The sequence below is a fragment of the Arachis ipaensis genome, chromosome B1 (genome assembly GCF_059453495.1).
Source record: "Arachis ipaensis isolate K30076 ecotype BB chromosome B1, ASM5945349v1, whole genome shotgun sequence".
NCBI lineage: Eukaryota > Viridiplantae > Streptophyta > Magnoliopsida > Fabales > Fabaceae > Arachis > Arachis ipaensis.
Genome location: NC_142436.1, coordinates 150,941,246 through 150,969,094, shown reverse-complemented (window position 1 = coordinate 150,969,094; position 27,849 = coordinate 150,941,246). Strand labels below are relative to the sequence as shown.

General features: G+C 31.8%; 5 protein-coding genes across 8 annotated transcripts; 2 read left to right on the top strand and 3 right to left on the bottom strand.

Annotated features, from left to right (window-relative positions):
* Nucleotides 1-817: 817 nt before the first annotated feature.
* Nucleotides 818-2,975, bottom strand: LOC107615639 (flavonoid 3-O-glucosyltransferase-like). The gene is made up of 2 exons (XM_021106699.2): nt 2,471-2,975; nt 818-1,668 (listed from the first exon to the last, which is right to left on the bottom strand). The coding sequence occupies exons 1-2, from the start codon at nt 2,973-2,975 to the stop codon at nt 818-820; spliced, it is 1,356 nt and encodes a 451-aa protein (XP_020962358.1).
* Nucleotides 2,976-6,326: 3,351 nt separating this feature from the next.
* LOC107642094 (pathogenesis-related protein PR-1) lies at nt 6,327-7,136 on the top strand. The gene has a single exon (XM_016345415.3). It carries the CDS (start codon nt 6,382-6,384, stop codon nt 6,928-6,930), a length of 549 nt encoding a protein of 182 aa, XP_016200901.1. The 5' UTR covers nt 6,327-6,381; the 3' UTR covers nt 6,931-7,136.
* A 4,358-nt stretch (nt 7,137-11,494) lies between these two features.
* LOC107642062 (pathogenesis-related protein PR-1) lies at nt 11,495-12,200 on the bottom strand. The gene has a single exon (XM_016345394.3). The coding sequence runs from the start codon at nt 12,169-12,171 to the stop codon at nt 11,527-11,529; it is 645 nt and encodes a 214-aa protein (XP_016200880.1). The 5' UTR covers nt 12,172-12,200; the 3' UTR covers nt 11,495-11,526.
* A 1,851-nt stretch (nt 12,201-14,051) lies between these two features.
* CIPK21 (CBL-interacting protein kinase 21) lies at nt 14,052-17,222 on the bottom strand. Of its 2 annotated transcripts, none has more exons than XM_016345374.3 (13): nt 16,927-17,222; nt 16,743-16,805; nt 16,559-16,630; nt 16,357-16,464; nt 15,957-16,028; nt 15,817-15,870; nt 15,595-15,720; nt 15,425-15,514; nt 15,193-15,318; nt 14,995-15,105; nt 14,784-14,903; nt 14,541-14,681; nt 14,052-14,454 (listed from the first exon to the last, which is right to left on the bottom strand). In XM_016345374.3, exons 1-13 carry the CDS (start codon nt 17,086-17,088, stop codon nt 14,353-14,355), a joined length of 1,347 nt encoding a protein of 448 aa, XP_016200860.1. In that variant the 5' UTR covers nt 17,089-17,222; the 3' UTR covers nt 14,052-14,352. The 2 variants fall into 2 exon arrangements, with proteins under 2 accessions (XP_016200860.1, XP_016200866.1); XM_016345380.3 differs by having other exon boundaries at nt 14,314-14,454; nt 14,541-14,581.
* A 3,460-nt stretch (nt 17,223-20,682) lies between these two features.
* Nucleotides 20,683-24,750, top strand: LOC107620417 (xylose isomerase). Of its 3 annotated transcripts, none has more exons than XM_016322582.3 (21): nt 20,683-20,795; nt 21,103-21,179; nt 21,284-21,358; nt 21,437-21,511; nt 21,595-21,724; nt 21,810-21,901; nt 21,985-22,041; nt 22,142-22,215; nt 22,300-22,354; nt 22,426-22,527; nt 22,628-22,679; nt 22,776-22,821; nt 22,901-22,956; nt 23,176-23,227; nt 23,317-23,396; nt 23,511-23,581; nt 23,667-23,707; nt 23,952-24,051; nt 24,164-24,235; nt 24,333-24,410; nt 24,527-24,750. In XM_016322582.3, the coding sequence occupies exons 2-21, from the start codon at nt 21,114-21,116 to the stop codon at nt 24,560-24,562; spliced, it is 1,410 nt and encodes a 469-aa protein (XP_016178068.1). In that variant the 5' UTR covers nt 20,683-20,795; nt 21,103-21,113; the 3' UTR covers nt 24,563-24,750. The 3 variants fall into 3 exon arrangements, with proteins under 3 accessions (XP_016178068.1, XP_020962336.1, XP_088356337.1); XM_021106677.2 differs by lacking the exon at nt 20,683-20,795 and adding an exon at nt 20,815-20,902; XM_088500211.1 differs by lacking the exon at nt 20,683-20,795 and having other exon boundaries at nt 20,916-21,179.
* The last annotated feature ends 3,099 nt before the right edge of the window (nt 24,751-27,849 follow it).

Genomic DNA, 27,849 nt, shown 5'->3' with positions numbered 1-27,849 from the left:
CAAGAAATACTCAAAAACACAAACAAGTGTTCGAAACAGATAAAGAACCAACCTTGATGGAAATGCAAAACAAAGGCAGGCGCGTTAATCAGCAAAAACATGAACGTTCCTCTCCAAAGACAGACCTTCAAAAAGAACAAGAGGAAAAAACTCGGAACTGAAGGCACTAGAGAAGCAAGAAATTGAAAGAGAAAGTGAAGATTACTTCACAAAGAGAGTAGAAAGGAAACGATTATGGAAATGTGGAAAAGAAGAAAAAGAGAAGGCGGAGTCCCTTACAAAAGGGGACAAGGGCACGACAGCCGTTACTACCCTTTATCTTAACAGACTCTTAAGATAAAGGGAACGGTCATCCATCAATAAAGATGGAACTACTCCAACAAAGGTGGTTATTAGCTCTACTATAAAATATAAATACATTGACACCTCTCAGGTATATTCACGTTCTAATCTACTAAAAACCTGCTTAAAGTCCTTGCTAACTTAAGCATCGGAGTTTTTTGCAAGTACCATCCCCCACCTCCTCACGAGAAACTCGGAAAGGCGGCACCTCAGCACCAAACAAGTCGGACGCTGCCACCTAAAAGGATCTAGACCTCATATTCAAGCCCAAATCAACGTTTCAAGTAACCTTTGGAATAATAACTAAATTCATACCTTAATTATACACTTTTTTTTTTTCAATTATCATATTTATGCTCAGATGTATTTTAAAAAGAAAATAGAGATTTGTAACTTAAAAAGTAAACAAACTAAAAAATAAACAACAAATAAAACTTTATCCACTAGATAGATTTACAATGCCAAGGTGATAACATCAACTTGTAACAATTTCTACTAAAGTATTGAAATCCCTTATGAAACTACCATTAGTTTCAACAGCTCGTTTTGCAGATTTCTTGAACTCTGATATCTTTTGCCGCATTAACATCCCTTCATCACTTGACATGGTTGATTTCAATGCTGCTAAGGTAGCTTCTTTAGTGAAAACCCCATCCTGAATTGGAACACCAACACCCCATCTACCTTCCATCATCCTTGTGTTCAATTTCTGGTCACCAAAAAAGGGCCTAGAAATCATTGGAACACCACCCACCATGCATTCCATGATTGAGTTCCAGCCAGAATGTGTCACACACACACCAATAGCTTCATGCTTTAGGATTTCCACCTGTGGTGACCATGAAACAATTTTCCCTTTATCTTTAATCCTTTCCAATAACCCTTTTGGAAGCTGTTCATCATGTTTTCCCCTGAATGACCAAATAAATGGAAATCCAGATTCATCTATGGCCTCTGCTATAGCAACTAACTCATGAGGTGGAGGAATTATCACAGTTCCAAAGCTAATGTACACAACTGAGCCAATGTCATGTTTGTTCAACCATTCTATGCAACCTTGATCATCAGGGATAATTGGTTGTGGCAATGCCAAAGTGAATGGACCAATATTTAATAGCTTTCGGAACTTTGATTCGAGTTGGTTCACTATTGGAGGTTCCAACTCAGCAAATGAGTTAATTGCAACCGCTGTTGCTTTAGGCAAAGTTTGTCCCATTTTGTGTAACATGGATGACAAAGGTTGTTCTATATCGTCCATTATCCCTTCAGGCAATTCAGAAGCCTTCACCACAGGTAAACCAGGAACGAAATCGATGTTTTCATTACCTACAAAAGTGCAGTGTCACATTATGATTTGATATACAATCCCGCTAAATAATCAACTGGATTTACTCAACAACAAATTCACAAGTATTTTTGAATTGTAACTCTATATTAATTAATTATTATTAATTAGTAATTATTTAAATTTTATGTTTTAAAAATATAAAATTAATAATTATTAATTGTAATAATTTAAAGTTGGCTGGTTAAAAATTATTTATCTATATTTTTCTTTTTATTTGTTATTAACAAACTCATCAAATATTTGACAATTCTTTTTGTTTTATTTCTTTATAAAAGGATAATTGGGTGCAAGTGTTATAACCAGAATTCGAAAATAGATATTTATTTAAAAAATGTACGTAATTAATCTAACATGATAATTATATGAAGGTGAAAATTCAGATGCAGTCGACTTCACGTGAAGTTGATAGTCGAGAGTTGTTAGATGAAAATTTAGTCAAATCAGTCAAATCATCTAACAACTCTCCGTTATCAACTTTACGTGAAGTCGACTGCATTTAAGTTTCTACCTTACATGATCGACTGATTTTATGACTAATATCAAATGGTAGAAATTCATGTAACTTCATGTGAAATTAATAGTGAAAAGTCGTCGTATGATTTGATAAATTTAATTAAATTATTATATAATAATTCTCAACTATCAATCAATGGTGAACTTCACATGAAATTAATTATCTCATTAATTTTATGTGAGTTTCCACCGCATCAAATTCATAATTAGATGTAGGTCAAAAATGACTAAAAAGTGAGGAAAGGGTGATTGAGAAAATTTCATTACCAGCATTGGCGGCAAACTGGTCCCTGATAAAATCAGTCATAACATGGCAAAGAAGAGAATGAGGCCCTGCAGTCCAGACGGGAACCCATTTGGCATTGATCTCCTTCGCCATCTCCGCCGCAAACCAAAGGAACGCATCCGTAAGCAAACAAGTAAACTTGATGTGTGTCTCTGCCAACGCCTTATCCATGGCGCGCTTAAAGTTCTGGATCATGACACCCACGAAGAGATTAATGGGCTCAATAGGGTCACCAGAAGGCACATATCCCTCTGGCAACCCATCTTCCACGTTATAAGCCTTTATGTTATGATGAATAATCCCCGCACCACCGTTTTTATGCCTTGAAAAAATGGACTCATTGGAACGTTTTGTGCTCAAGAATGAGAATTTGACTCTGGGATTCTTAGACGCAATTTCTTGCACCACGTTTAAGAGTGGATCTGCATGTGATCCAAATGGGAACGCCAAAACTGCCACATGCACCGAACAAACAACCTTGTTCATGGTTCATGTATCATGTATATTATTTGATTATTCTGATCATCAACTTTGATAGGTTATTAGTTTATGTGTATTTGTAACTATTTGTTGATATATATCAATAATAAAGATGCAAAACAATTAGAAAAAGTTGCACGATTTTCTGACTTTGAAAGTGTTAACAAACGTGACTCTTAGTTGATGAGAAACATGCAAAGAGCATGGTTTGTAAATTTATTGCAACCTATGTAATAACTACACATACACATACACATACACATTCTATGTCACCAAATTCGATTAATTAATCTCAAAGATACTAATGTCTCATAACCATCATTAATTAGTTGTTGCACAAGCTTACCATTGAGAATGTGATAAGGAACTTTTTTTTTTTGTTTAATTTTTTCCGTTTTTGTTGGTTTGCTTCTTGAGCTTCTGGTGGTCAACGATCGCTTGTTATAGTAGGGTTCTAAATTTGAGCATAGCATGCTCAATCACCAGAGAGGTTTTCATCTTGGTGTGTTTGATCCGTAAATTTAGTGAAATTAATAGACATATGAAAAAATATAGGGTACCAATATATTATCTGCCAATTTATTTTCAATAATAATTAATTATTATATTTTAAATACATATATAAAGAGACACATCCAAAAAATATATCTATAAAGACAATTCTTTTGAACACAGCCATAAAAAAGATATTTTTATTAGACACATTTATAAAGACACTTCCATTAAACACAATTATAAATAAAAGTTGACAGAAGTTGACAAAAATATTGTTGGTAACGTAACGGAATTGATTAGATATAGGCCCACAAACTCAAAAAATAAAAACAAGAAATTTTGGTACGTTAAATACTCCTTTTTTTTTCTTCCTATCTCCATCTCCGGGTTTAATTTCTTTTCTTTTGCACAAAGATCAATGATTGATTAATTTGCAAGTAACAATGATTAGGTCGCAAGGTCTTTCTTTAATTTTTCCGGTAACTCAGGCGGCAATTGTGGCTCGGAAGAAGCTAAGATTCCGGAGATTAAGGTGTTTTATCTAAATGAACATAACCTGTATAAAACACAATCCTAACTACTTCAGATTAATAAAATTAATTAAGTTGAACAGTTAGTTAGTTAGTTTCAATTCAAGATATATACGTACTTTCATGTTTGTTCATTCTTAATTAGTGATTAGTGATTATAAATATATTTATAGATAGCGTATTCATGAAAAATACTCACAATAAGCTAAGTCATAAAGCAGACTCAAATTATTGTAATATATATACGTGCAAAAAGGACCACGTGAACCATTATACATTTATATGTCCACAATAATGTTAAACCACGTCTTTTAAATTTTAACATTTAGATTTCTTTTTTTTTTTTTATCATTTATACATTGGAATATTTAATTATGAGTTATGCTACGTGTACACTAAAATCAACCACCAAAGTCAGCCACCAGTATAAAATACAAACACACATTAAAAATAAATTAAACTATACATGTATTTATACATAAATATATTGGAGACTGATTTTAGTGACTAATTTTGATGTATAAATAGCATTTTATTTTAATTATTTAGTTTTGGTCTCTCAATCAAAATCAATACTCGTGAACCTAAAGAATTTATCATTTTAAAATATAAAAAATTTAATTGTAATAAAAAAATTTTTGAGTAAATTTTAATAAATCCTTTATGATAAGTCATCATTTGTTGTAATAATATGAGGTTATCCAAAACATTTTAGCTTAATTTCATTAAATTGTTCAATTTCTCACAAATTAAATTATCCAATAATATAAACCCTTTAAGATAAGTCATTTGTTGTAATATATCGTGTTAAAATATAATTAGGATCAATTAGAATTATTTAGTATATCTAAATATTTATTATAGAATATTACGTCTTTATTATTACGATTCTCTTAGTACCTATAAATACTCTTTTATATTATATCATTTTACATAATTTGAATAGACAACTTAAACACACTCAATAATACACTTTTCAAATTATTCACTTAATCTCTTGTTTCTAACATATGGTATGAGGTTAGCCTGTTCATTTTAGTTTAATTCCATTAAATTGTTCAATTTCTTACAAATTATCCAATCATATGAAAACGGTAAAGTTTTGCACATGGCTTCTAAAATGCTATCAACAAGTTCATGTGCTTAAAAGAGGGGAATCTTTTCTCCTCCTTGGCCTACAAGCTACAAACGTGGAATAATTTCCGGCCAATGAAAATTTAGAGAAAAAATAAAAGAGCAAAATGGTCAATCGCAGTAATCAATATTTTCTTTGAATGGTAAAGGCAAACATGGCAATCATCATCGAACATGGATGCCACCCATGAAAAGTTGACAATGTAGCCTCATCCTCTTCTCAAGTCCTCAACTCTCTTGAGTTACGGGAATGCACATTCTTTTATCATCATCGTTGTTTATTACTTTCTTATTTTGTTTTTTTTTTTTTCCCTTGAATAATTATGTGTACTATATGTTATAGCTTATAACACACTGTAAATTCAAATTATAATAAATGAAAAGTTATCTTTAAGTTGTACCTGAAAATTAGGGGGTTTCCCCTTCAAACACGTAAAATATCTGCCTTTAATTTTGTCAATCTTGTCATCACATAATTAAAAATCTCTTAAAACCCTTACATTATTATTAATAGAAAATTTTGAAGTCAAAAAATTTTAGTAATTTTTGTCATCAATTAACTAATTAAATAAATTTTTAATTTATGTATATAAATTTTGATAAATATAAATATAAATTATATTAATTTATATGTATAAATTTTAATAAATATAAATTTAAATTATATATTATATATATATATATATATAAATTATTTAAAATACTAATATTTACTGATCAAATGACCGTATAAAATTGTTTAATTATTAATGATAGATATTTCAGTGAAAATTTTATAATTATCTTTATGTAAATTTTTTTTTTAATTTTTAAATAATGAATTATAGAATTAGATTTTGATATATTATAAAAATATTATTTTTATTTAAAATGTATGTGGTCAAATAAATAAATTATATTTTTATACAAAATATTTTCATAAAAAAATGTTTTTGTCATCTACATTTGAGTAGCTCCCATTATTAATACCCACATCCCACACTATATTAGTATCATGATATCATCAAGCTAACCAATAAAACTCTCATTATTATACATTTTGTTTTCATTTTATTTTTCATCTACATTATTCAACCAAGTCTTGTGAACCACTAAAGTTTATTAATTTTTCATTCCTATTTAATTTAAGATATTGGTGGAATAATGTTAAAAAAACAAAACATGAGTAAAAACTTTCTTATATATATATACACATCCCTTCTATCTCTCCTACTGAATCACATTGTCCCTCTTCACAAACCTCTACCGCTACAATGAGCCACCCCACACATTCTCTGTGGTGCTTCGCCACCGTCACCATCACCCTCCTTCTATTGTTGGCCTCATCAGCCGCACAAGACGCCACTCTCCCAGCCCAACAACAACTAACTCAAAATCGACAAAGGAGCCTAGCAAGCCAGTTTCTAGTCCCCCAGAATGCCGCACGGTCCGTGCTGCGGTTGCGTCCGCTGACGTGGAGCGCAAAACTCACGCGCTACGCGCAGTGGTATGCGAACCAGAGGCGCAACGACTGTGCGCTGCAGCATTCGAACGGACCGTACGGCGAAAACATATTTTGGGGGAGTGGAACTGGGTGGAGCCCGGCCCAAGCGGTCGACGCTTGGGTGTCGGAGCGGCAATACTACAACTATTGGCGCAACTCTTGCGCCAATGGTGAAATGTGTGGACATTACACTCAAGTTGTTTGGAGCTCAACTAGGAAAGTTGGGTGCGCTGTGGTTACATGCAATGGTGGTAAGGGTCAGTTCATGACATGTAACTATGATCCTCCCGGAAACTACATCGGAGAAAGACCTTATTGAAAGTGAAAGCTACGTGTCAAGTGTGGCGGGGTGGAGACAAGTCAATAATGTCATAGTCCCATTATTATTGTTATAGCTGGCTCTGTGTGCCATGTGGGTTTTCATATGAGGCCTATGTCTCTTGCCTTAAATCATTTATGGCTCATCTGTATCTTTGTCTTTCTTCTCCTTGCTTAATATTATACTATATACTATATAATTTAACATGTAATGTTGTATATTTATTATAATTTATTGATTATTATTACTTGCTTTTTGGAAGTTCAATTCTTAAGACATGGGGAAGAAATCTAACTGGAATTAATAAGAATACAATGGGCACTTTTTAGTTTGGATAGGTGCAATAATGTGGGTAGACAAAAATTGGAATATGATGAAAGGGTACAGACTGTAACGAAATGACATGGAATATTGGAATTACATAATAGTAGACCATTCATAATTAAAGCACGTTTGCTTGGGTTGACTGACTTTCATGCCAGATTTATATCCCTCTGTTTTAGGAAGTGGATCTTAGTAAAAAAAAATTGGATAGTGTGCACTAATTATTTATTATTCTCTCTTATTTATTTTTAGTCCTACTTATAAAATTAAAGATGAGAAATCACACTAAATTCTGTCAAGTATTAAAAAAATTGAAAAAGATCAATTTTCCTCCGCTTTATTTTTCCTTTTTCTTTTTCTGAATCTCCTTAATTTTTTCACTTTTTATTTGTGATATAAATAGAAAAAGGTGTTTTGCAATTATGTTAAAGGATAATGTATCTAAGTTTGATGTGGAAAATACACACAGGATCATCGGATTTGTTATTTAAAATATAAATTTAAGAGTCAAATTTATGTATCTGAATCTTTTAAACTTATTAATGTACAAATTTAATTTTTATATTTGTATACTTTAATTTTTTAAAATTTTTAATATATAAATCTAATTCTTAAATTTGTGTACTTTACTCAAATGGGACATTCAAATTTCATTTTTTTTCTCATCTTAACAAATTTAATCGTCTAATTTATTCTATAATAATTTGAAAAAAATTAACTCCATACTAAAAAAAAATAAATCTTTCCAATAATTATATATTACACACCAATTCTCTTGGTATAAAAACAAAGTTAGCCTATTTTTCCCCCCTTTTTTTATCACTATATACTATCTCCTTTCTTAGTGGGGGTAGATTTTGTACTAACAAAAGGCTCTAATGCATTATGGGCTGAGTTAGTGTGGTTCTGTTCTGTTTGGTCATGATCCTTTTCGCACTGCTAACTTCAGTCTTGGCCCAAACTTCAATGATTGGTCATGATTGATAAGACACTTTTGACGAATAAATCTTAGTAGTTTCTGAGATTAGTGTGAATACTCAATGTTATCTTTTAGATTTTGATTTTTTTTTTGTAGTCTTCCAGATAGAGTTTCGAGCACTCATAGTGATCCCTGAACATATTTTTAGTGATGAGTCATCACCGAAACGCTGACATAGCGTTGTTTTGTCACGCTGGATAGTTCCAACGGCTAGCTGAGCTGGCTCATTTCCAATTTATATCCACATTGGTCCCTCCCACTATATTTAATCCTAAATCTCCAAATTTTCATAAAGTTTATCTCTTCTTCTTGTTCATCGTTCTCTTTTCATTCTTCTGTTTGGGACTCTTGCTCATGTCGATGATGGGTGGTGGTAGCATTGCAGGTGGATGCTCTGTTCGTTCCCCATCTAGTTGAAACCGGACGAGAAAGCCAAGCAAGAGCAGAAAATTGGGGATGCCAGAATGGTGCGGTTGTGGCTGCTAGCCGGTTCTCAGATAGTCTACTACTTACAACTGTAATTTTTCTAACTCACATTATAATTGGGACAACCATAAAATGATTTGTTTGGATTTAAATCTGTCCCAGACCATTTGAGAACCGGCCGGTAGCCACAGCTGCACCATTTTGGCACCCCCGATCTTCTGCTCTTACTTTGTGTTCTCGTCCGATTCTAGCTAGATGGAGAACGAAAGAGCTTCCACCTGCAGTGCTACCACCACCTATCATCGACATAAGCAAGAGTCCCAAACGGAAGAATGAGAAGAGAGCGATGAACAAGAAGAAGAGATAAACTTTATGAAAATTTGGGGATTTAGGGTTAAGTATAGTGGGAGAGATCAATGTGGATATAAATTGGAAATGAGCCAGCTCAGCTAGCCATTGGAGCCATCCAGCGTGGCAAAACGACGCCATGTCAGTGCTCTGGTGATGACTCATCACTAAAAATATGCCAAGAAACCACATTAAATATTCACGCAAATCTAAGATACTACTATAGAGATTTACTTCACTTTTAACCTCATAAACATAAAGTTATGCTTAAAAAAAAAAAAACAGCTATAAGCATATAATATAACTTAGTTATAATTATAATTATATATATTTTAAAATAATCAAAATAAAAATATTTTTATAAAAAATGTTCAATATTTAATTTTTAATATATATTTATTAAATAATTTAGTTAACATGTATTTTAAAGATATATATTAAAATTTTCGTTAAAAATTCTTTTATAATAATATATAAAATTTAAATTTTTTAAATATTTTTAATATGTATTCATTAAAAAAAATTACTAGTAATTTAATATGTGCCATTAAAATATATATCAGCTAAACTGAAACAAGAAAGATGAATATAACGCATTTATTACTAGGAGACATTAGTGAATTTTAAACAATTATAATTGATTAATCCACGAGGTGGTTGGTTGTATTTTGTTTTCAAATTTAATTTCTAACTAGATTGAATCAGAGTAGGCAGATGTTTGCAGAGCCTTCAGATCAGAGTATGGACATACTCAACTACTGCAACTGAATTAAGATGATCTTGAATGGGCAACGCATAGAAACTACAGTTGTAAAATACTAAAATAGTTATTTTGACTCAAGACCAAAAATAAAAAAAAAAAGTGTTATTTTGCCAGTGTAGTAAGTCTACTAGTAGAGTAGATATAATGTCAGTAACAACTTTTGACCCTTGCTTACACCCAAAAGTAAGTTCACATTGGCCTCTCTCTCGGACTAATTAGTTATCGATTGGATTTAACATTTGAAAAACCTATGAACCACTAATATTGAAACTACTACCATTATAAATAGGAAAATATTCCGATAAAGATATTTAAATTTTTTTTTAAAGATGTTGTTATTAATTAAAATTTAATATACATAATTAATTACACTATATTATTTTTATCAAAATTAGATCAGACAAATTGATTTGGTCAAAAAATCGATAAACTAAATTTTAAATTGATTTAAATTAATATTTTTTATAGAAAATGATTACAACCACCTTATCATATAAATTTATTATATATTTTTTTAATTTTAAAAATCTTAAATTCTAATCCTATAACGACACAAAGAAAAGAAAATGATTAGAATTTATGGTTCTTAAAATATATATATAAAAGAATATTTTATTTATTTTTTATAATAAAATATTATAATTATTTTTTATAAAAAAATATTAATTTAGACCGGTTCAAGGTATAATTTATCAATTTTTTAGCCAAATCAATTTATCTGATTTAATTTTGATAAAAATAATATAGTTTAATTAATTATATGTATTGAATTTTAATTATTTAAAAACATCTTTAAAAAAAGACGTTTTAAGCGTCTTTATCTAAGTGGCTTCCTTATAAATAATTAAAGAGAGAAGAAGGTTAAATAAATTATTGAGAATTTATATTTTTGATAAATTTTAAAAAAAAATTAATAAAATTTTATAAATAATAAATATAGATAAAATAGTTTAAATTAAGATTTTTTATCTTAATTATAAAAATTAATTTAAAGATAATATATCTGTATTTATTATTTTAAAAAATTTTATTAATATTTTTTAAAAATTAATTTGTTCAAAATACACATTTTTAAAAATTTATTTGTCATTTTATAGTCTTTACTCGATTAAAGATTAATGAGTATCTCCGGAAGATAAAGTTTTAAGTACTTTGAGGAATAAAGCGGTGGAATTAAAAAAGAAAAAAGTTCTTAATGGACTGATCTTAGGATTATGATCAATAATGAATGAGTTTTGAGCAGGTTAACCTAACATAAAAAAAAGCAGTTAAAACTGAAAAGTAGGGCAATGCAAGCCAACTAAGCTGGCAATTTAATAGTTTATTAATTACTTTATTTCAAGCTTGACTTAAACAACTCGTAACGACATGCAACTGATCCCCAACAACTAACGATACCCCTTCACTTACCACTTAACATAATTCTCCCATCTCAAACACTAATAAATAAATGATTAAGGAAAAACCAATTCCACCACCTACTTTATGGTTTATACAGTTCATTAATTTCATATATTATCTATTCACGCTAACATGCATAATAACCACTGCATAGTACACACACACATATGGGTAATGCTAGCGAGAAAAAAAAAAAAAACAGTCAAAACTTGTCTTATTTAGAATTTATTAATTGTCGCAACAATTAATAAATGCTAAATAAGACAAGTTATGACTGTTTTTGGCTAATTTTTTTTTTGTTATCAAACATTTCCGCACAAATATATACTATAGTATACCATATATTTGATATAATTTAATAAGGACGTTCTCCAACATAATTTCCCACAGGATCATAGTTACAAGTCATGAAAACATCACCAGAATCGCACACAACTCTAGCACAACCAATTTTTCTGGTGGTCTTCCACACAATCTGAGTGTAATGGCCACACATCTGTCCTTCTTCACAAGAATTGGTTGCATAAGTGTAGTACTTCTCTTCATCAGCCCAAGCTTTGACTGCATCGGTTGGGGTCCAATCAGAGCCACTTCCCCAGAATATGTTCTCTCCAAGCTTGAAATCGTTCTCCGGGAATGAGTGTTCAAGCTTGCAATCTTGTTTCCTCTGGCTGCCCCACCACCTTGCATATTGCTCAAGCTGGAAGTCCCACATCAGTGGCAGTTCCCATTTCGTTGCTCGGACCAGGTTGTGCCTGAACAAGAACTCTAGTGACTCTGCTATGCACCCCCAGCATAGTTGCTTTGATACCCTGTATATGGTTTCGTTGCTTGGTCTTGTTTTCTTCTGGCTTAGTTGATGATTGAGTCGAGAAACTAATGAAGAAGAAGGAGATGGTTGTTGTTTTTGTTGGATAGTGGGTGATGAGAGAGTTTTTGTAGTGAAGGTGGCAAGGAGGAACAAGAGTGTTAGGAGAAGCAAATGGGGTTTCATTTTCATATTGGATTACTTTGTGTTAATTTTAGTATGTTTGGCACCAAAATTTGAGCTATGTACCTTGCTTTATATATGGAGTTAATGGCTAATCAATTAAGTGTTGAGAGTGTCTTAATTAGTATAAAAATACTTAGACATTAGAAATAATGAAAATGAATGTGTGGTTGGAATCTAAGCTGGGTTGTTGTGTAAGGGAATCAGCAATAATGAAGTCATGTGATTAGTGAGTGATTAGTATTCTAATATTAAAATAAAAAGGCATTTTCAGCTTTAGATGTGGCACATTATTGTGGTTTGTGGAGTAGGAAAATTTTGGCATATTAGCAGAGACTATAGTATTACCATCCCTTGTAGGGGTGTAAGTTACTGAACCAGACTTAAATTACCGTAAAACCGAATTGAAAATTACAACAATCAATTTAAAAACAGAAAAAATCGATTTTTTGGTTTTTTTGACAAAATCGATCGGTTCGGTTCGGTTTTTGGTTGGCTCGATAGAAATCGAACCGAACCAAACCGAACCGAAGATATACATACATTTTAATATTTTAATCATTTTAACTTTTAACCTAACAACAAAAATTTTCAACCCCTAACCATTTTAATGTTTTACTCTTATTATTTCAGTTTATTGACTATTTTAAACCTCTAATTATTGTGATTCATATTCTTCTCATTAGAAATTAAAAACCGAAAAAACCGACCGAACCAAACCACTGTTGGTTCGGTTCGATTTGGTTCAATTGTTGTAAAAGCAGCAAACCGATCGAACGATTGTGTGTATGTAGAAATCGAACATATCGATTCGGTTGGTTTTTAGTCCAAAACCGAACCAAACCGAACCGATAACACCCCTAATCCCTTGTGAACAGTGGTGGAGCTTAGTTCAGACAAGGGGTGGCCATGGCCCCTCCAAACTTTTTATAAAAAATTTAGTAGTACTTTTTCAAAAGATAAAAAATAGTTCAATTGACTTAAATACTTTACTATGACTTAAAGTATCTAATAAGTTCAATAAACAACACTCTCTCTATCTTTAGGTTCAAATATAAAAAATTAGATATCTTTTATTTATTTAATTTAATATTATTTTATATTTTACTATTTATTTAATTTAATTTTTTATATAATAAAAAATAATAGAATATTCAATAAGTATTAATATTATTGTATTTGTATAAATTGATAAAAAAAATTCAATAAATATTATAAATTTTAATATTTGTCCTTTTAACTTCTTCTTTATATATTTTACAGGATATATATTCAAATTTTTATATAAAATAATAATGAAAAATCAAAGAATTGATACATTTTTGAAGAGGAAGGCTAATATTTAAGAAGGAGAACATATAACTTTTACAATATCAACACATGTAGATAATTCTTCTACTTTAATGAATCACGAAAAAAGTGAGATACAACCTTCAAAAGTTCAAAAAGTTATATCTGATGACTTTAACTTTAATTTTTTGGAACGAGATGTTGAAAAAGGGATTTAAATTTGGCAGTATCACCCAAACCAGAGAGATGAGATTAGACGAGCTTATCTTAAATGAGGTCTATATAAAAAAATATTTTGACAATTATTTTTTATTTGGCCCCCCAAAATTTTGTTTCAAGTTCCGCCACTGCTTGTGAAGGAATAAGGATGATTGAATAATATTGAATGGTTGGTTAATGGTTGATAGTTCACCCGTGAGTAATGGATCTCTGTTGTGCTCGTGAGTTTTCCCTTGTCTATACTGGGACATGAGTGCCCACCATGGGAGGTTCTAGAACTATGAAATCTACACATGTCACAACAACCAAGTGTGGTATCTGTTGTTCACATGCATGCTTACATTACTGTAATAACGAGGTAACAACTACCAATGTTGAAGTAAATAAATAATGATGTGAAGATTGGTACTTAATGTTCTGCTCTTGTCTTTTGCTACTTGGAACTTTGTTTAATGGCAAGAACATTGTTTGAAAAACATGCTTAATATTTATGTGAATATGACATTTCCACATTCACATAATCACAGTTACATATTCTTTTGGACTTTGATATAATCTTTGATTGCCAAACCCTTTAGCCTGGCAGACTTATTCTATAACTTCATTGAATGAATAAAGTCAATCTTAAAGCAGATTTATATCCTCTAACCCTTCATTGCTGAAATAGATAATTGAAAGTTATCATAAATGCGTTGAATCAGCAACATCCTTAGATTCTTCTTGCTCCTGTGATGATGTCAAACCAGATTTTTGTTCCAGCAGACTTGATAGACTTTCACAGAACTGATAAGTGATAACCAAAATCAAAATCAGTAACCTAATTGATGAAATCAACTTTCATATTCATCTTATAGTAATATTTTTCTTACTTTGGTATATGTTCTTAGATCTCCTGCAGATCTTGATATCTCTACAACACAATGAGTTGGAGCAACTTCAATCAACTGGGCTGATAGGTCAAAGTATGATCTAGAACATCTATTCATCATCTGTTTCGGGTGTAATTTTATCTGATATATTAAGATTGAAATTAATTCCATATGGTGTACCAAACTCTAGAAAAAAAAAGTACATATTTACATACACACATTTAATTAATAATCAAATTATACCTTAAAGTTGTTTATTTTCTCTACTGACAACCTCATATCTGTTGCAGCAGCTTCAATTTTTTCCGTTGTTTCATTGATTGTGTGTTTGGATCCAAACCTTGTCTTCTGCTTCTTGTGATCCTAAAATTAAACTGGAAAAGATTAGCATCTGTAATAATTGAATGTAACATAGAGATAGTAAGTTAATCCTCTTTTAGATTTGTAGACATGCCTGTTCTTCTTCAAAAAGGCCAGAAAGATCAAGGTCCTGTGACATGGCTATTAGTTGAAATGCATTAATAAAACTTGAGGACTTTGGTATCTTTGATTCTCTGATTTTCTCCTACAGGCACAGGTTGTTATCATTAATAAGAGTGAGTTTATCTATGTTAATTTCTTTTGAAGTTGCTGTTTTTTAAGGAATTATTACCTCAACTGAATCAAATGCAACATTACAATCATCCAGCTTAATGTTCTTATCACATTCAGATACACAAGCAGGTTCATAATCTGTTTGAAACCACTCATCTTCAATAATATCTGGAATAGTTATCCTCTGGATGAAACAAGAGAGGAAGTGGAAGAATTATTATCCATTAATTAATTACACTTAATTAATAAGCATAACAACACATAGTGTAAAGTCTTTGAAGAATTTCCACCTTTCCAGGACGTGGTACAAATATTTTGGCAATTAGTTTCTTTTGACTTTGAGTAAACCATGGTGGACATTTGTATGCTGCTCTGCATATCTTTTTTACAAATCACATATTAGGTGTACTCTTTATCATAATTATGATATGGTATAGATTTATTGCACTTTTGAGTATACCTTCTCATATAAGTTCATCAAATTGTGATCATCAAATGGTAAGAAGCCTGCAAGTAATTCAAAAAGAATCACCCCACATGACCAAACATCAGCAGAAGCTCCATCATATCCCTTGCTCAGTATCAACTACAACATCACAAGTAAAAAGGGTCATAGAATCAAATATTTAATAGTACTAAATTCTATGTTGAAGATGTAGCTTTAAATATTTTACATTTATACCTCAGGTGCCACATAACATGGGGAGCCACACCGTGTGTTTAAGACATCATTAGGCTGTTAATGTAAACAAAATTTGACTATCAATCATAATCACTTATAATTGAACTGAAGTTATGATTTTAAGACCTTTTTTTTTTTACCTTTTGGAGTGCACTTAATCCAAAGTCAGACACTTTGAGGTTTCCTTTGCTGTCAAGCAACAGGTTTTCTGGCTGTCGGCACACCGAGATTCAAGATATTTAGATCTCAGACATCTTTAAGTTCACTTGGTAATCATTTCGGTATAAAAATACAAAGAAACTATGAGATATAAATTTGTTTGGAGAATGAAATAAATATAGAAATAAACAAAAATGTGTTTGTTTTAGAACAAAATCCAATTCTTTTCGTCCAAAAACTGGGACAGTAAAGACACTAACAGAGATATAACATTTCTGTTTTGTTTCTGTCCCAAGTTTCTATGAAAATATTTTATCTATCCTAAGATTGTTACCAATAACAGCCTTATGTACAGACATTATTAGACAAAGCTAAGGATACCTTGAGATCTCTGTGATAGACTCCTTTGTTATGGCAATAGTCCATGGCATCAATAAGCTGCTGGAATAGTTTCCTTGCCACATGTTCATTCAGCTTCTTCTCATAGGACTGCACAACAACAATGATCAGAATTGAAGTGTTATAAAGTAAGAATAAGTAAATATAGATTATAGTTCAATATGGAGAGGTTGTTGATTCTCACCATCTTGTCTAGTACTTGTCCTCCTGAGACATATTCCATCACAATGTATATTTTTGTTTTTGTCCCAATCACCTGTTTTATCAACAAGTTCATTTCAAAACACAAACAAATATTGAGAACACAGTCTATGCATCATTAAGCTTCAAAGTAATGATTCTGATTCAAGTACGAAGTTAATTAGTACCTCGAAAATTCTGACAATATTGGGATGATGCAGAAGTTTCATTGTACTAATCTCTCTTTTGACCTGGAACATGTCACATACATCACATGTATTGATTAATAAAGTATAAAAGAAGAGAAAAATGATAAGTTGTACTTGCTGAAAAAGATAAAGAATATAAAGGATGATGAATGTGAATGTTTGCCTGGTTCTTAAGATTGTTTTCCATGACCATATGCTTATCAATGACTTTGATTGCAACTTTCTCTCCATTGTCTTCATTAACAGCAAGCTTAACCTTAGAGAATGTTCCTTCTCCAATTGTCCTTCCAAGCCTATACTTACCAATATGTTTCTCAAACCCCATTATTCTTCCTCATACAAAGTTATGCAATTCCTCACTATGATGATCTCTGCAGTAGTTGTATGCTATGACATTTTTTTCTCTTTGACTCTGAATTCAATTGGGGAGGTGATTGAGTCCAATTTATTTTGGATGGTTTTTTCTTTCCTATGCTAACATCCATTTTGGTGGGTCTTGTCAAATTTCTCAATGTGACCCTATAAAACGACGCTTTTTAATTTAGATATGGAAGGGGAAATGGTGTAGGACGCAAATATAGAGTGTATAGGTGCTTTATGCAACTGTGGTGTTAGGAGCAAAAATCGGACCGTTCGATTTTTGAGTACACAAATCGGAGGGTCCGATTATCTTCACCAAAATTTAAATTTCCTCTTTCACATTAATCAGACTGTCCAATTAGTAAACTTAATTTTTTTTATAAAGAAATTGGATGGTCTGATTTCTTCATATCTGTTTCAGAAAAAGTTGTTCTCACATCCATGTCTAGCACCCACATCTTCCACAATAATGTACAACACACACATACTTCTCATATCCAAAAAAATTAGCCATAAAAAGATGAAGATTTAAAATTAAAATATAATTATAGCATCTTTTGAGAGGTCATGAAAGAGTCAAAATTTATGAGTGGTGCTCTTTCACAGAAGGAAAGGTAGTTAGCTTGATGTAGCTGGTTGGCTAGTGGTTAAGACTAAGGAACGTGTATAGCTTTTGAAGGGAAGCTAGCATTTGCAAAATTAATTAGAAAAAAAGTCTTATTCAAAACACAAAAATATTCTGTACATATATACTTACCATTTGATTAGTTAATAAATAAATTTTAAGAAATATATTTATAAATTTGAGCATGTCTACGTTATGTTTTCATATATTATATTTCTTTTATCCCCAACAATATCTCAAATGTGTTTCACATGGAAAACTTAGACACTATTAATAATGAAATTATTGTGGGTTTGATGTGATCGGTATCCGTTTTCTTTCACTGTTGGAATGATTATATGATTCGTATATTGCCAAAGATGAAATAAACAAAGACATGGGGTATTGGTGTTGTGTGTTTAATTCTGATTCAGGCATGTAATAGGCAATAAGCCATGGTATATATTAAAACTTTTTTCTTCCTTATACAAAAATGTATAGATTTATTTTGGTGTTAAATTTAAAGTATGTATCTTTTATAGACATATTTGATGTTAAGTGTAAAACTGTACTATTAGGTCAACTACTCGAGTTTGAGGTATTATTACATACTAATAAGTAGCGATGGTAGCTTGAAACACAACGTTGAAACCATGACTTAGAAGAAAAACAATTTGCATGTGCGTGCCATGCATGATGAACTTTTTAAGATATTGCTTCGTTCGCAGGGTGATAAACTTACAAGAGAAAGTCTAGCGGCAGTAATTTTTGTGTTTTATAGCTAGCACATAATTATCAAAAGAAAAGTGAGTGATCTCTTACCATTAAATATAATCTCACACTATTAAAAATACTATTAATAGCCAATTGATGGTTACAAAATATAAAAATTGCTGACCTCTAAAACTCCTCTTTAACATTTTGTACACAGCACTCCAACAAACACACGGAAGTAGATTTTCTCAAATTTTTTTAATTATTTGATAAAATATGATATCTCACTATTTAATATCTTTTGGTAGGTTTTTTTTTGTCCCACTTAAAGAGTGTAAGGTATAAGAGATTATACTTTATCAAATAATTGAGTAAAAAAGAAATTGAGAAAATTTATTTCCTCCTACACATGTTTTCCGTGTCTTAATAATACGTTTAGACTTTGAACACATTTAAATACCATCACGTGTTAATTGTGTCTAACCTTATTTTTATTCTATATTTTTAAAATAAATTTAAAAATAATATATATTATCATTTATTAACGTAAAAAAATATTTTATATTATATATATATATATATATATATCTTATAAAAAATTAAAATTTACATATCTGTATTTCGTGTTGTGTAGTGTCATGTCGTATTCTGTATCGTATCGAAGCTTACAATACTTTCTAAATCACCCTAGCTATATAGATGAGCACTACTCCTAGTAAGTCCTAACTAACATCGTCCAATTGGATATGCCTTCAGCCCTTCACTACTTCACTTGATAATTCGTATCTATTGCTTTCTTTTCTCTTTACATTTGAGTTAATTTCTTATTGGCTCTTAACGTTTTCCTATTTTTAAAACATCATTAACCAAATTAAAGTAGATATATTGTTATAACATAATTGCTTTTATTAGTCGCTTTCCATGAGCGTCTTGCAAATGTAATGTTCTAAAATTTTGCATCCACTAATAATTAACTTAATAAACTTTCTCAACTTCTTCTAATAGCCACATATTTAAGCCCTTGAATAATTGGATCGGATTTTGTTGACAGGTTCGCTTGGTGGTGACTTCTCAGGCATCCTGCTAAGTCGGGGCACTCTTTCTAATCTTTCTTTTTCGTTTAATTAGCACCGGTTGACTCAGGAAGATAATTAAAGCCTTAAAGGTATCCATTTCCATGACTGAATTCAGAATCCTTCGTAAGTAATAAATTACAAAAATTTCCATTTAAAAGAAAAATTAAAAAAAAAAAATCTTTTACACATTAGAAACTTTCATCACTTTAAAGAAGAAAAAGAAGATTTGGCAGTAATCAAAATTCTGAAAAATAAACTGATCATTGAATTGTTTTAGTTATTATTTTATTGATTTAGAGATTTACCTAGTTTAACAACGATTTAATTGAATTATAATAAAATAATATATAAATTATAAATAAATACAAAAAATATAAATATATATTAATATAAATTTAAGAATTATATAAATTAAAAATATAAAACTAACTAAAATTTCATAATCTTACGTAAGTATAACATAAGAGTTAAATAAAAAAATATTAAGATTTATATATGAATAAAATTTATGATATTATATATTTTATATTATAGAAATAATTACATAAAAAATTTATTAATTTAATTGTTTACTAATTTGTAAAATTTTCTTTCTTATTTGTAAAACAAGTGTATTTTATATTTTAAATTTTTAATATATATTTAGTTTAGGAAAAGTATATGGAGCAATGGAATATTTGTAACAATAGAGGTGTAGGGAGTATTAGAGATATAACCATCAGCGTAAGCTTATGGGATGAGTGGTATCATGACATGGTACCAGAGCTCTAGATCTGAAAGGTCAAGAGTTTGATCCTTGGTGTATTATCCCTAGTACTCGGATGGTTATTCTGGATATTATGGGTGATATTTATTTGGTAACTCATATATCCCATTGTACACATTGTACAAATATTCCATTGGCTCCCTAGCAGGACTATGAGGAACCAATGTAATATTTGTACAATGTGTACAATGGAATATTAGAGATATAACTATTAGTGTTACATTTTTCCATCAGTTGAAGCTTTTAAGACGAGTGGTATCATGACATGGTATTAGAGCTGTAACTCATAGTACATATTGTACAAATAAACCATTGTCTCCGTAGCGGGACTCATATGTGTTATACTATTTTGGTGCTTTCTGTTGCTATTTTTTCTTTTCCGATATTCCAGGCAATTCAAATCGATTAAAATGCAAAAAAGACTTTGTTCCATGATATAATCCCACCTGAGATTGTTACACCCCTGGCCACATATACTTGAGATTACTATCAAAGAATCTGATCCAACACGTGTAATGTCAATCACTTGATATTATTATTATTATTATTATGAGTGTCACTCTATTCTGGCTTCTTTAATTTGTTTGTTTATTTTGGAATCGCTGAGCAAGTTTTACCTGTAATGTCAATCTTCTACACTCTTCGATCATAGCATTCATTCACTGTTTCTTATTATTATATATATGTTAAATCATGATTAGTTACGTTGTTCATGATAATTTAGCATTGTAGGTATGTATGGTACGGTCTAAAATTTAATGACATTTATTTGGTTGATCGTCGTAACCCTAATCTGTAACAATTCATTTATTTGCTTAGCTTTAAAATCCATGAAGATGAAGGCTTTGAAAATATTGTTGCTGCTTGTTTGTTTGAAAGCCTTTTGTTATGCAGTGGTATGGATGTAGTTCCTCCATTTATATATTTTCTTATTTATTTATCATGAAATTAATATTAATATTGACATGGATATATACGTGATTGATGAGAATGCAAGCAGCAAGCTAGTAAAACCTGTGATTCAGATGGATGGGAAGGGGAGTTTTTCACTGGCATTCCCAAAATTAAATATGAGGTATTCTCTTCTTTTTTTTTTTAGTATATATAATTTGACGTGTTCTAGTTGCTTATGATTATATTAAATTTTCATCAGGGGCGTTCTAGTAAGAATCCACTTGCATTTAAATGGTATAATGCAGAGGAGGAAGTCCTTGGGAAGAAAATGAAGGTTGGTTTTCATTTATATTATAAAGTTGTTGTAAATAATTAGTATTCATTATTATCATATGTTGTATTCTATTATAACTGCAGGACTGGTTTAGATTTAGTGTTGCATTTTGGCATACATTTCGAGGAACAGGAGGTGATCCATTTGGTGCACCAACCAAAAATTGGCCTTGGGAAGATGGCACCAATTCATTAAAAATGGCCAAAAGAAGAAGTATGTTTGATAATACCATTCATCTTATTATGGTATCTATATGTTTGTGTCATGTGTAATAATTTCTCTTACTTAATATACACAGTGAGAGCAAACTTTGAGTTCATAGACAAACTTGGGGTTGATTTTTGGTGCTTCCATGACAGGGATATAGCCCCTGATGGACAAACTTTAGAGGTGATCACTCAATCTTTTAAATTTGTTATTGATTAATAGTTCTCTGCTTCTGATTAATATTGTACTTGTTGAGTTTGTTATAGGAAGCTAATGAAAACTTGGATGAAGTGGTGGCTCTTGCTAAAGACCTTCAATCTAAGGTAATTTCACATGAAGCATCCTTTTCTTTTAGCTTATGTCATATATTAAGTATGGATTCATTTCATAATTTTTTGTTTTCTATTTTATTTAATCATGTAGAGCAACAAGAAAGTTTTATGGGGAACGGCTCAATTATTCATGCATTCTCGCTATATGCATGGTGGTGCTACTAGGTATATATCTTATATATATGGTCTTTAGTTTATTCCAATTATATATGCTGAGTTGATGGCTAACAAATTGAGTTGTTTTCATAGTTCTGAATTACAAGTGTATGCATATGCTGCTGCTCAAGTGAAGAAAGCCATGGAGGTACATTTGTGTGTATGAACTGAATATAGCAGTAGTAGAAGAAAAATCCATTTAGCTGATATAATTTGCAGGTGACACATTATTTGGGAGGAGAAAATTATGTTTTCTGGGGTGGTCGTGAAGGTTACCAGTCTCTTTTGAACACAGATATGGAACGAGAGCTTAATCATTTAGTAAGTGAAGCATTCTACACTAAGCAATCCGAATAGTTCTACTAATAATTCTACTAATAACTTGTAATAAATACTGCTTGTTTTCTTCCTTTTAATACAGGGTACATTTCTTCATGCTGCTGTTAGACACAAAAAAAAGATTGGATTTAATGGTAACATTCTCTACAGTCACAAACTATGAAATAGTATACCATACTACAACTACTCTAACTAACTAGTCAAATGGTTCTTTGATTATGTGATTTAAGGGACACTATTGATTGAACCCAAGCCACAAGAACCTACTAAACACCAGTAAGCTTTTTAGTTTCCTATTCTATCACTAATTTTATGCATCCTATTATGTTTCAAACTTATATATATATACCTGCAGGTATGATTGGGATGCAGCAACCACAGCTAATTTCTTACGAAAATATGGACTTACTGGTAATATTTTTTTTTCTATAGTCACCCAAATATCACTCATTAACAGCCATAATAGGATAGACTCTGGTATTATATAAAATTTTAAACCAACATTCATTGTATACTAATCTGATAGTGCATAGATACATTTAAATATAACTTATAATTTTACTTCAAAACATATTAGATTTACTTTTTCAGTTGTTTCTCTGATTTCTTTGACTGAACTTCTCTCTGCAGAGGAATTCAAACTCAACATAGAGTGCAACCATGCCACACTTTCTGGCCACAGGTGAATCTATGGTCCTTGATCCATTTTTCTTTTCTCAAAATTTTGTAGTTATGCATGAAACGGGTCTTAACTTGTTCTTCATGATGCAGTTGTCATCATGAGATTGAAACTGCAAGGATCAATGGGATGCTGGGTAATATTGATGCAAACACTGGCGACCCTCAAGTTGGTACGAATAACTAAGCAATCCTGTTAATTCTTCTACAAATTTCTGTAAATTTAACAAGACTTTCATGTTAACAAGTCACAAGTTAGTAACATGAAGTTGTTCTCATTTCTGCAGGTTGGGACACAGATCAATTTCTCATTGATATTCCAGAGGCAACCATGATTATGCTCAGCGTCATCAAAAACGTATGAGCATGAAATACAAAGATACAAAGACACCATTTACTAAGCATGCATTGTCACTTAACAGGGTTCATATTGTCTTTTCCAGGGAGGAATTGCACCAGGTGGATTCAACTTCGATGCTAAATTGTAAGTCCTGCACTATCTTTATGTTCTTATTGTTTTCCTTAAGAGAAAGTTTAGGCCCAACACTTTTATTAAAATTTGACCAGAACTTAACTAACAAAAGAAAAGTGAGTAATTTTATACCATTAGATATAATCTCACATCTAATGATAAATAATTGATGGCTATAAATCACAAAATTTATTGACTCATAACACTCCTCTTTACTTAATTAGCACGCATTTTGATACTTATGGTTCCAATTTAGGCGGAGAGAAAGCATAGATGTTGAAGACTTGTTCATAGCTCACATTGTTGGAATGGACACAATGGCTCGTGGCCTCAAGAATGCTGCTAAGTTAATTGAGGTATTGATAAATATTTTTATAATTTAGATCTAGAGACTCCATGTCAAAGCTTCATTCATAAATCATACTAATTTTTTCTTTTTAATTCCCATTATATTATACTGGACCAAAGGATGGTTCCCTTGCTGAGCTTGTTAGAAAGCGATACCAGAGTTTTGACACTAACCTGGGTGCTCAGATAGAGGTACATTTTTCTTTAAAAAAAAATCTTCCTCTCTTTTTAATGCTTCTTTTTTTTTTTTTTGGGGTTAATTGTTTGATTGGGAATTGTGCTGCCTTAGAATGGTGAAGCTGACTTTGAATTACTTGAGAAGAAAGTCAAAGAAATGGATGAGCCTAAAGTAGCTTCTGCCAAACAGGTAATTCACTAATTTATGCTTGTTTAATAAATTGTTCCATACTTGGTAACTTTTTTTAATTCTGTCACGTTATATTCTAATCATCGACTTACTTTGTGCCGCTATATATGTTGCAGGAGCTAGCGGAGCTTATCTTCCAATCTGCCATGTAGAAATAGCATCTGCCATGTAGAAATAGCATCTGCCATTTTTATTGTGTGGCTGCTGTTTTGCTTAGTAGTTTAGAATTACAATTGGCTCGCAAATGCAAATAAATTCATAATATGTTACAACTGCTTTCTTTTCATGTGATTTTTCTCATGTTAACTTGGAGTTAATGTAGCATGTTTCAGTCTGTTCACAAGAGGATAATGAAGTATTTATTTCTTAGTTTCATTTCAACTCTGAATTTTATCATTTATTTATTCAACACTAATCTTACAACCAAAAGGAAAGTATTTGAATAATTACATCATAGAGAAATAGATATTTCTAAGAAAACTTTATTAGTCAGGTGAAATCGTTCCATAGTTTATGATTTCAAAATTTTTTGTCAATGTTTTGACTTTTGAAGCACATGGTTAGATCGTCTCTCTCACCGTGTATTCCATTTTTGGACCCACTAGTCCACTACTTGCTACATGTGGATGCATAGTCAAAAGTAAAAATAGGACAATATCATATATATGAAATCAAATCAGAGATATCCATTAAAAGAGTCAGAGAAAGTATTAGGAGTCATACATTACAGATATTCACGTTATGAGTAATGTTTATCAGATAACTTCTAACCTAAATTGAACAGTGTTCTTTCAAATTATCTTCTTACAAATCATCAAATGAGTCAGAGAAAGTATTAGGAGTCATACATCACAGATATCCACGTTATGAGTAATGTTCATCAGATAACTTTTAACAGTGTTTTTTCAAATCATCTTCTTACAAATCATCAAATGAGTCAGAGAAAGTATTAGGAGTCATACATCACAGATATCCGCGTAATGTTCATCAGATAACTTCTAACCTAAATTGAACAGTGTTCTTTCAAATCATCTTCTTACAAATCATCAAATCAAATGTATTGTTTCTTCATCGCCTTGCGCTGAAGTCGACGTTCTTGTTGTGCCAGTTGAAAGTGTTAGGATTTGGTTGAATTAGTCCCACATTACTTAGGATAGCAAATGGAGTGGGTGGCCTAGGCTATAAATATGAGGCTAAGTTCTCCATTTGTTTTTGCACCAGTCAGAAACACTTTAAGCTTGTATCTGATTTTTCTTTTCCTCTGTACTCTTTGATTAGAGAGTGTTGTGAGGTGTAGTTAAATATTTGCTTTGAGAGTGTGGGTGTACTGGGGTGCCGGTGTTAGAGAGAAAGAAGTCTATGTGTTGTAACAATTTTCACATAGTGATATTCTCTGGTTGTCATTTGACAACGGTTGTGGTTTTTTCTGCGGTAATTGGAGTTTCCACGTTAAATTCTTGTGTTGTGATTGTGTCTATTTTATTTCTCTGTCAAAGGTGTTTTCTCAAGGGGGAATGGTGTCTTATTCCCAACAAGTGGTATCAGAGCTTCGGTTCGGTGGGATTTATTCTTAGTATGCTCTGTGGTTGCAGCCTAGTCTGACCTTCCACATCAGAAAAGAATTTTGTCCTGTGGTTTGAGGTTGATCTTTGGTTGCTGTTGTTGTTGCTGGAAGGCAGTGTGACACTGTGAGAGTGCAGTTTGAAAAGGTTCTAGCTAAGGAAAGACCTGGTATTTAAGTGTGTCCATTGTGATCCACCCCTCTTTCCTGGGGACCCTTCCTAGTGCACGGTCTACAGTTGAGTTATACTATTCCAGTATACGGTTACAACAATGTCAGGATATTCAAGTGCTGTGAAGCTTGAAATAGAGAAATTTGATGGAAGAATCAATTTTGGCTTGTGGCAAATACAAGTCAAGGATGTGTTGATACAATCAGGTTCGCACAAGGCGTAGAAGATAAGAAGTATCCTCATGGTATTGCCGCACTGCCATGGATAAGGATAAGTTGTGGCAATCGGGTCCACAATTGCACACGGGCATTGGTTGGCGTTGAGATGCAAGGTGTGTGGCGGAGTTATGTCGATAGCTGAAGAACTTCCAGGAAAAGCCAATTTGGAAGTTGCACCATGAATTTTCAGCAAGGTTTCGATCTGTACCAAGGCGAAATGTTTGGAGTGGTCTAATTCGAAGTGAGTATACTTTCATGGGGAAGTATGATAGTTCTCTAAACTATGATTGTCGGTATAGACAATGGCAGCAAAGAATTGTCGGTGTTGACTATAGAAGCTGAAGATGTGTGACTATTATTGGGAATAGCTAGCTAGCTAATACAAGTGTGTTTTGTTAATGGTATTTTCGTCTCTGTTTATAGATGGAAGGTCCTCCCATGACATTTGTGTTTCACCATGATGGATTGTTTAAAAAGTCTGTTGATGGAGACATGATATATGAACCTGACAATACGGAAGTCTTGATGGGTGTTGATGGAGACACACTTGATGTGTTCTTTGTAAGCGGCTACTAGATGCATGTATTGTGGTGAGATTGGCCACAACAAAAGAGGATGTACAAAAAAGAAGGTTGTGGATGCTAAGGAACATGCCAGGCAGATGCAGCTGCAACTGGCAGTTGTTGCTCCTGTTGCAAATGGTGCTGACCCTGAAGTCAATGCTATCCCTGTTGAACATGATAATGCTCCAGAAGCAATAGCACCATTGTCTGCACTTCCATCACCCATCTAACCTCTTACAGAGATTGACATAAGCCAATCTGAAAGCATTCCATTAACTCAAGATACACAACATGTTGTATAATCACTACTCAATTGTAAAAAATATCACTTTTATTTTATCAGCTAACAAGTGCATTTGGTATTGGCTTATGTAGGATCAAATGGTAGCTAGGCCACCTAAATTACAGGTGATTAAAGGGAAAGCAAGAGCCAGATCCTCCCCTAAACCCACTGTAGCTGCACCAGTGGCTATCTCTGTTGAGACTATCAAATGGACAAGTTCTGCAACTGCTAAGAAGCTAGCCAACTTTATGACTTTTGTGCCTACTCTAGGCTTCAAGCACCCAAGAAAGAATGATAAAACACTTTGATTAGAAAGCAATGTGTTCTGCTTGACTTTTCTTTTGTATGGGGCTGCTTTAGGTTTTTTGTATAGAGCAAATGAAGTACCATATTAAATATTGTGGTTATCTGTAATCTGAAAGTTACATGTGCCCTTCTCTTTTGGTGTAGTCTTCTTTTTAGAATTGGATACCTTATGAATTTGCTGTGGTACTTATCCTTAAGACAATGTGACAATTAGCCTTTAATGGTAATACAATGTTATGACTACTTACTTTGATTACTTAGTCTGTTTATGACTTAATCTTATAACAATGGTGACAGTGATTAATTTGCAATATTTCACAATGCTAGAAATGGAGA

What these genes read in the sequence shown, in the direction of transcription:
- LOC107615639 (XM_021106699.2), bottom strand. Translation starts at nt 2,975, where the DNA reads ATGAACAAGGTTGTTTGTTCGGTGCATGTGGCAGTTTTGGCGTTCCCA. An exon ending in CCAGTTTGCCGCCAATGCTG is followed by an intron (nt 1,669 to 2,470) that starts GTAATGAAATTT and finishes GCACTTTTGTAG; the next exon opens with GTAATGAAAACATCGATTTC.
- LOC107642062 (XM_016345394.3), bottom strand. Translation starts at nt 12,171, where the DNA reads ATGAAAATGAAACCCCATTTGCTTCTCCTAACACTCTTGTTCCTCCTT.
- LOC107620417 (XM_088500211.1), top strand. Translation starts at nt 21,042, where the DNA reads ATGACATTTATTTGGTTGATCGTCGTAACCCTAATCTGTAACAATTCA. An exon ending in CTAAAGACCTTCAATCTAAG is followed by an intron (nt 22,042 to 22,141) that starts GTAATTTCACAT and finishes TTAATCATGTAG; the next exon opens with AGCAACAAGAAAGTTTTATG. An exon ending in GCCACACTTTCTGGCCACAG is followed by an intron (nt 23,228 to 23,316) that starts GTGAATCTATGG and finishes TTCATGATGCAG; the next exon opens with TTGTCATCATGAGATTGAAA.
- CIPK21 (XM_016345374.3), bottom strand. Translation starts at nt 17,088, where the DNA reads ATGGGGTTTGAGAAACATATTGGTAAGTATAGGCTTGGAAGGACAATT. An exon ending in TTGTACCACGTCCTGGAAAG is followed by an intron (nt 15,319 to 15,424) that starts GTGGAAATTCTT and finishes TGTTTCATCCAG; the next exon opens with AGGATAACTATTCCAGATAT. An exon ending in ATCTAAGAACATATACCAAA is followed by an intron (nt 14,455 to 14,540) that starts GTAAGAAAAATA and finishes ATCACTTATCAG; the next exon opens with TTCTGTGAAAGTCTATCAAG.
- LOC107642094 (XM_016345415.3), top strand. Translation starts at nt 6,382, where the DNA reads ATGAGCCACCCCACACATTCTCTGTGGTGCTTCGCCACCGTCACCATC.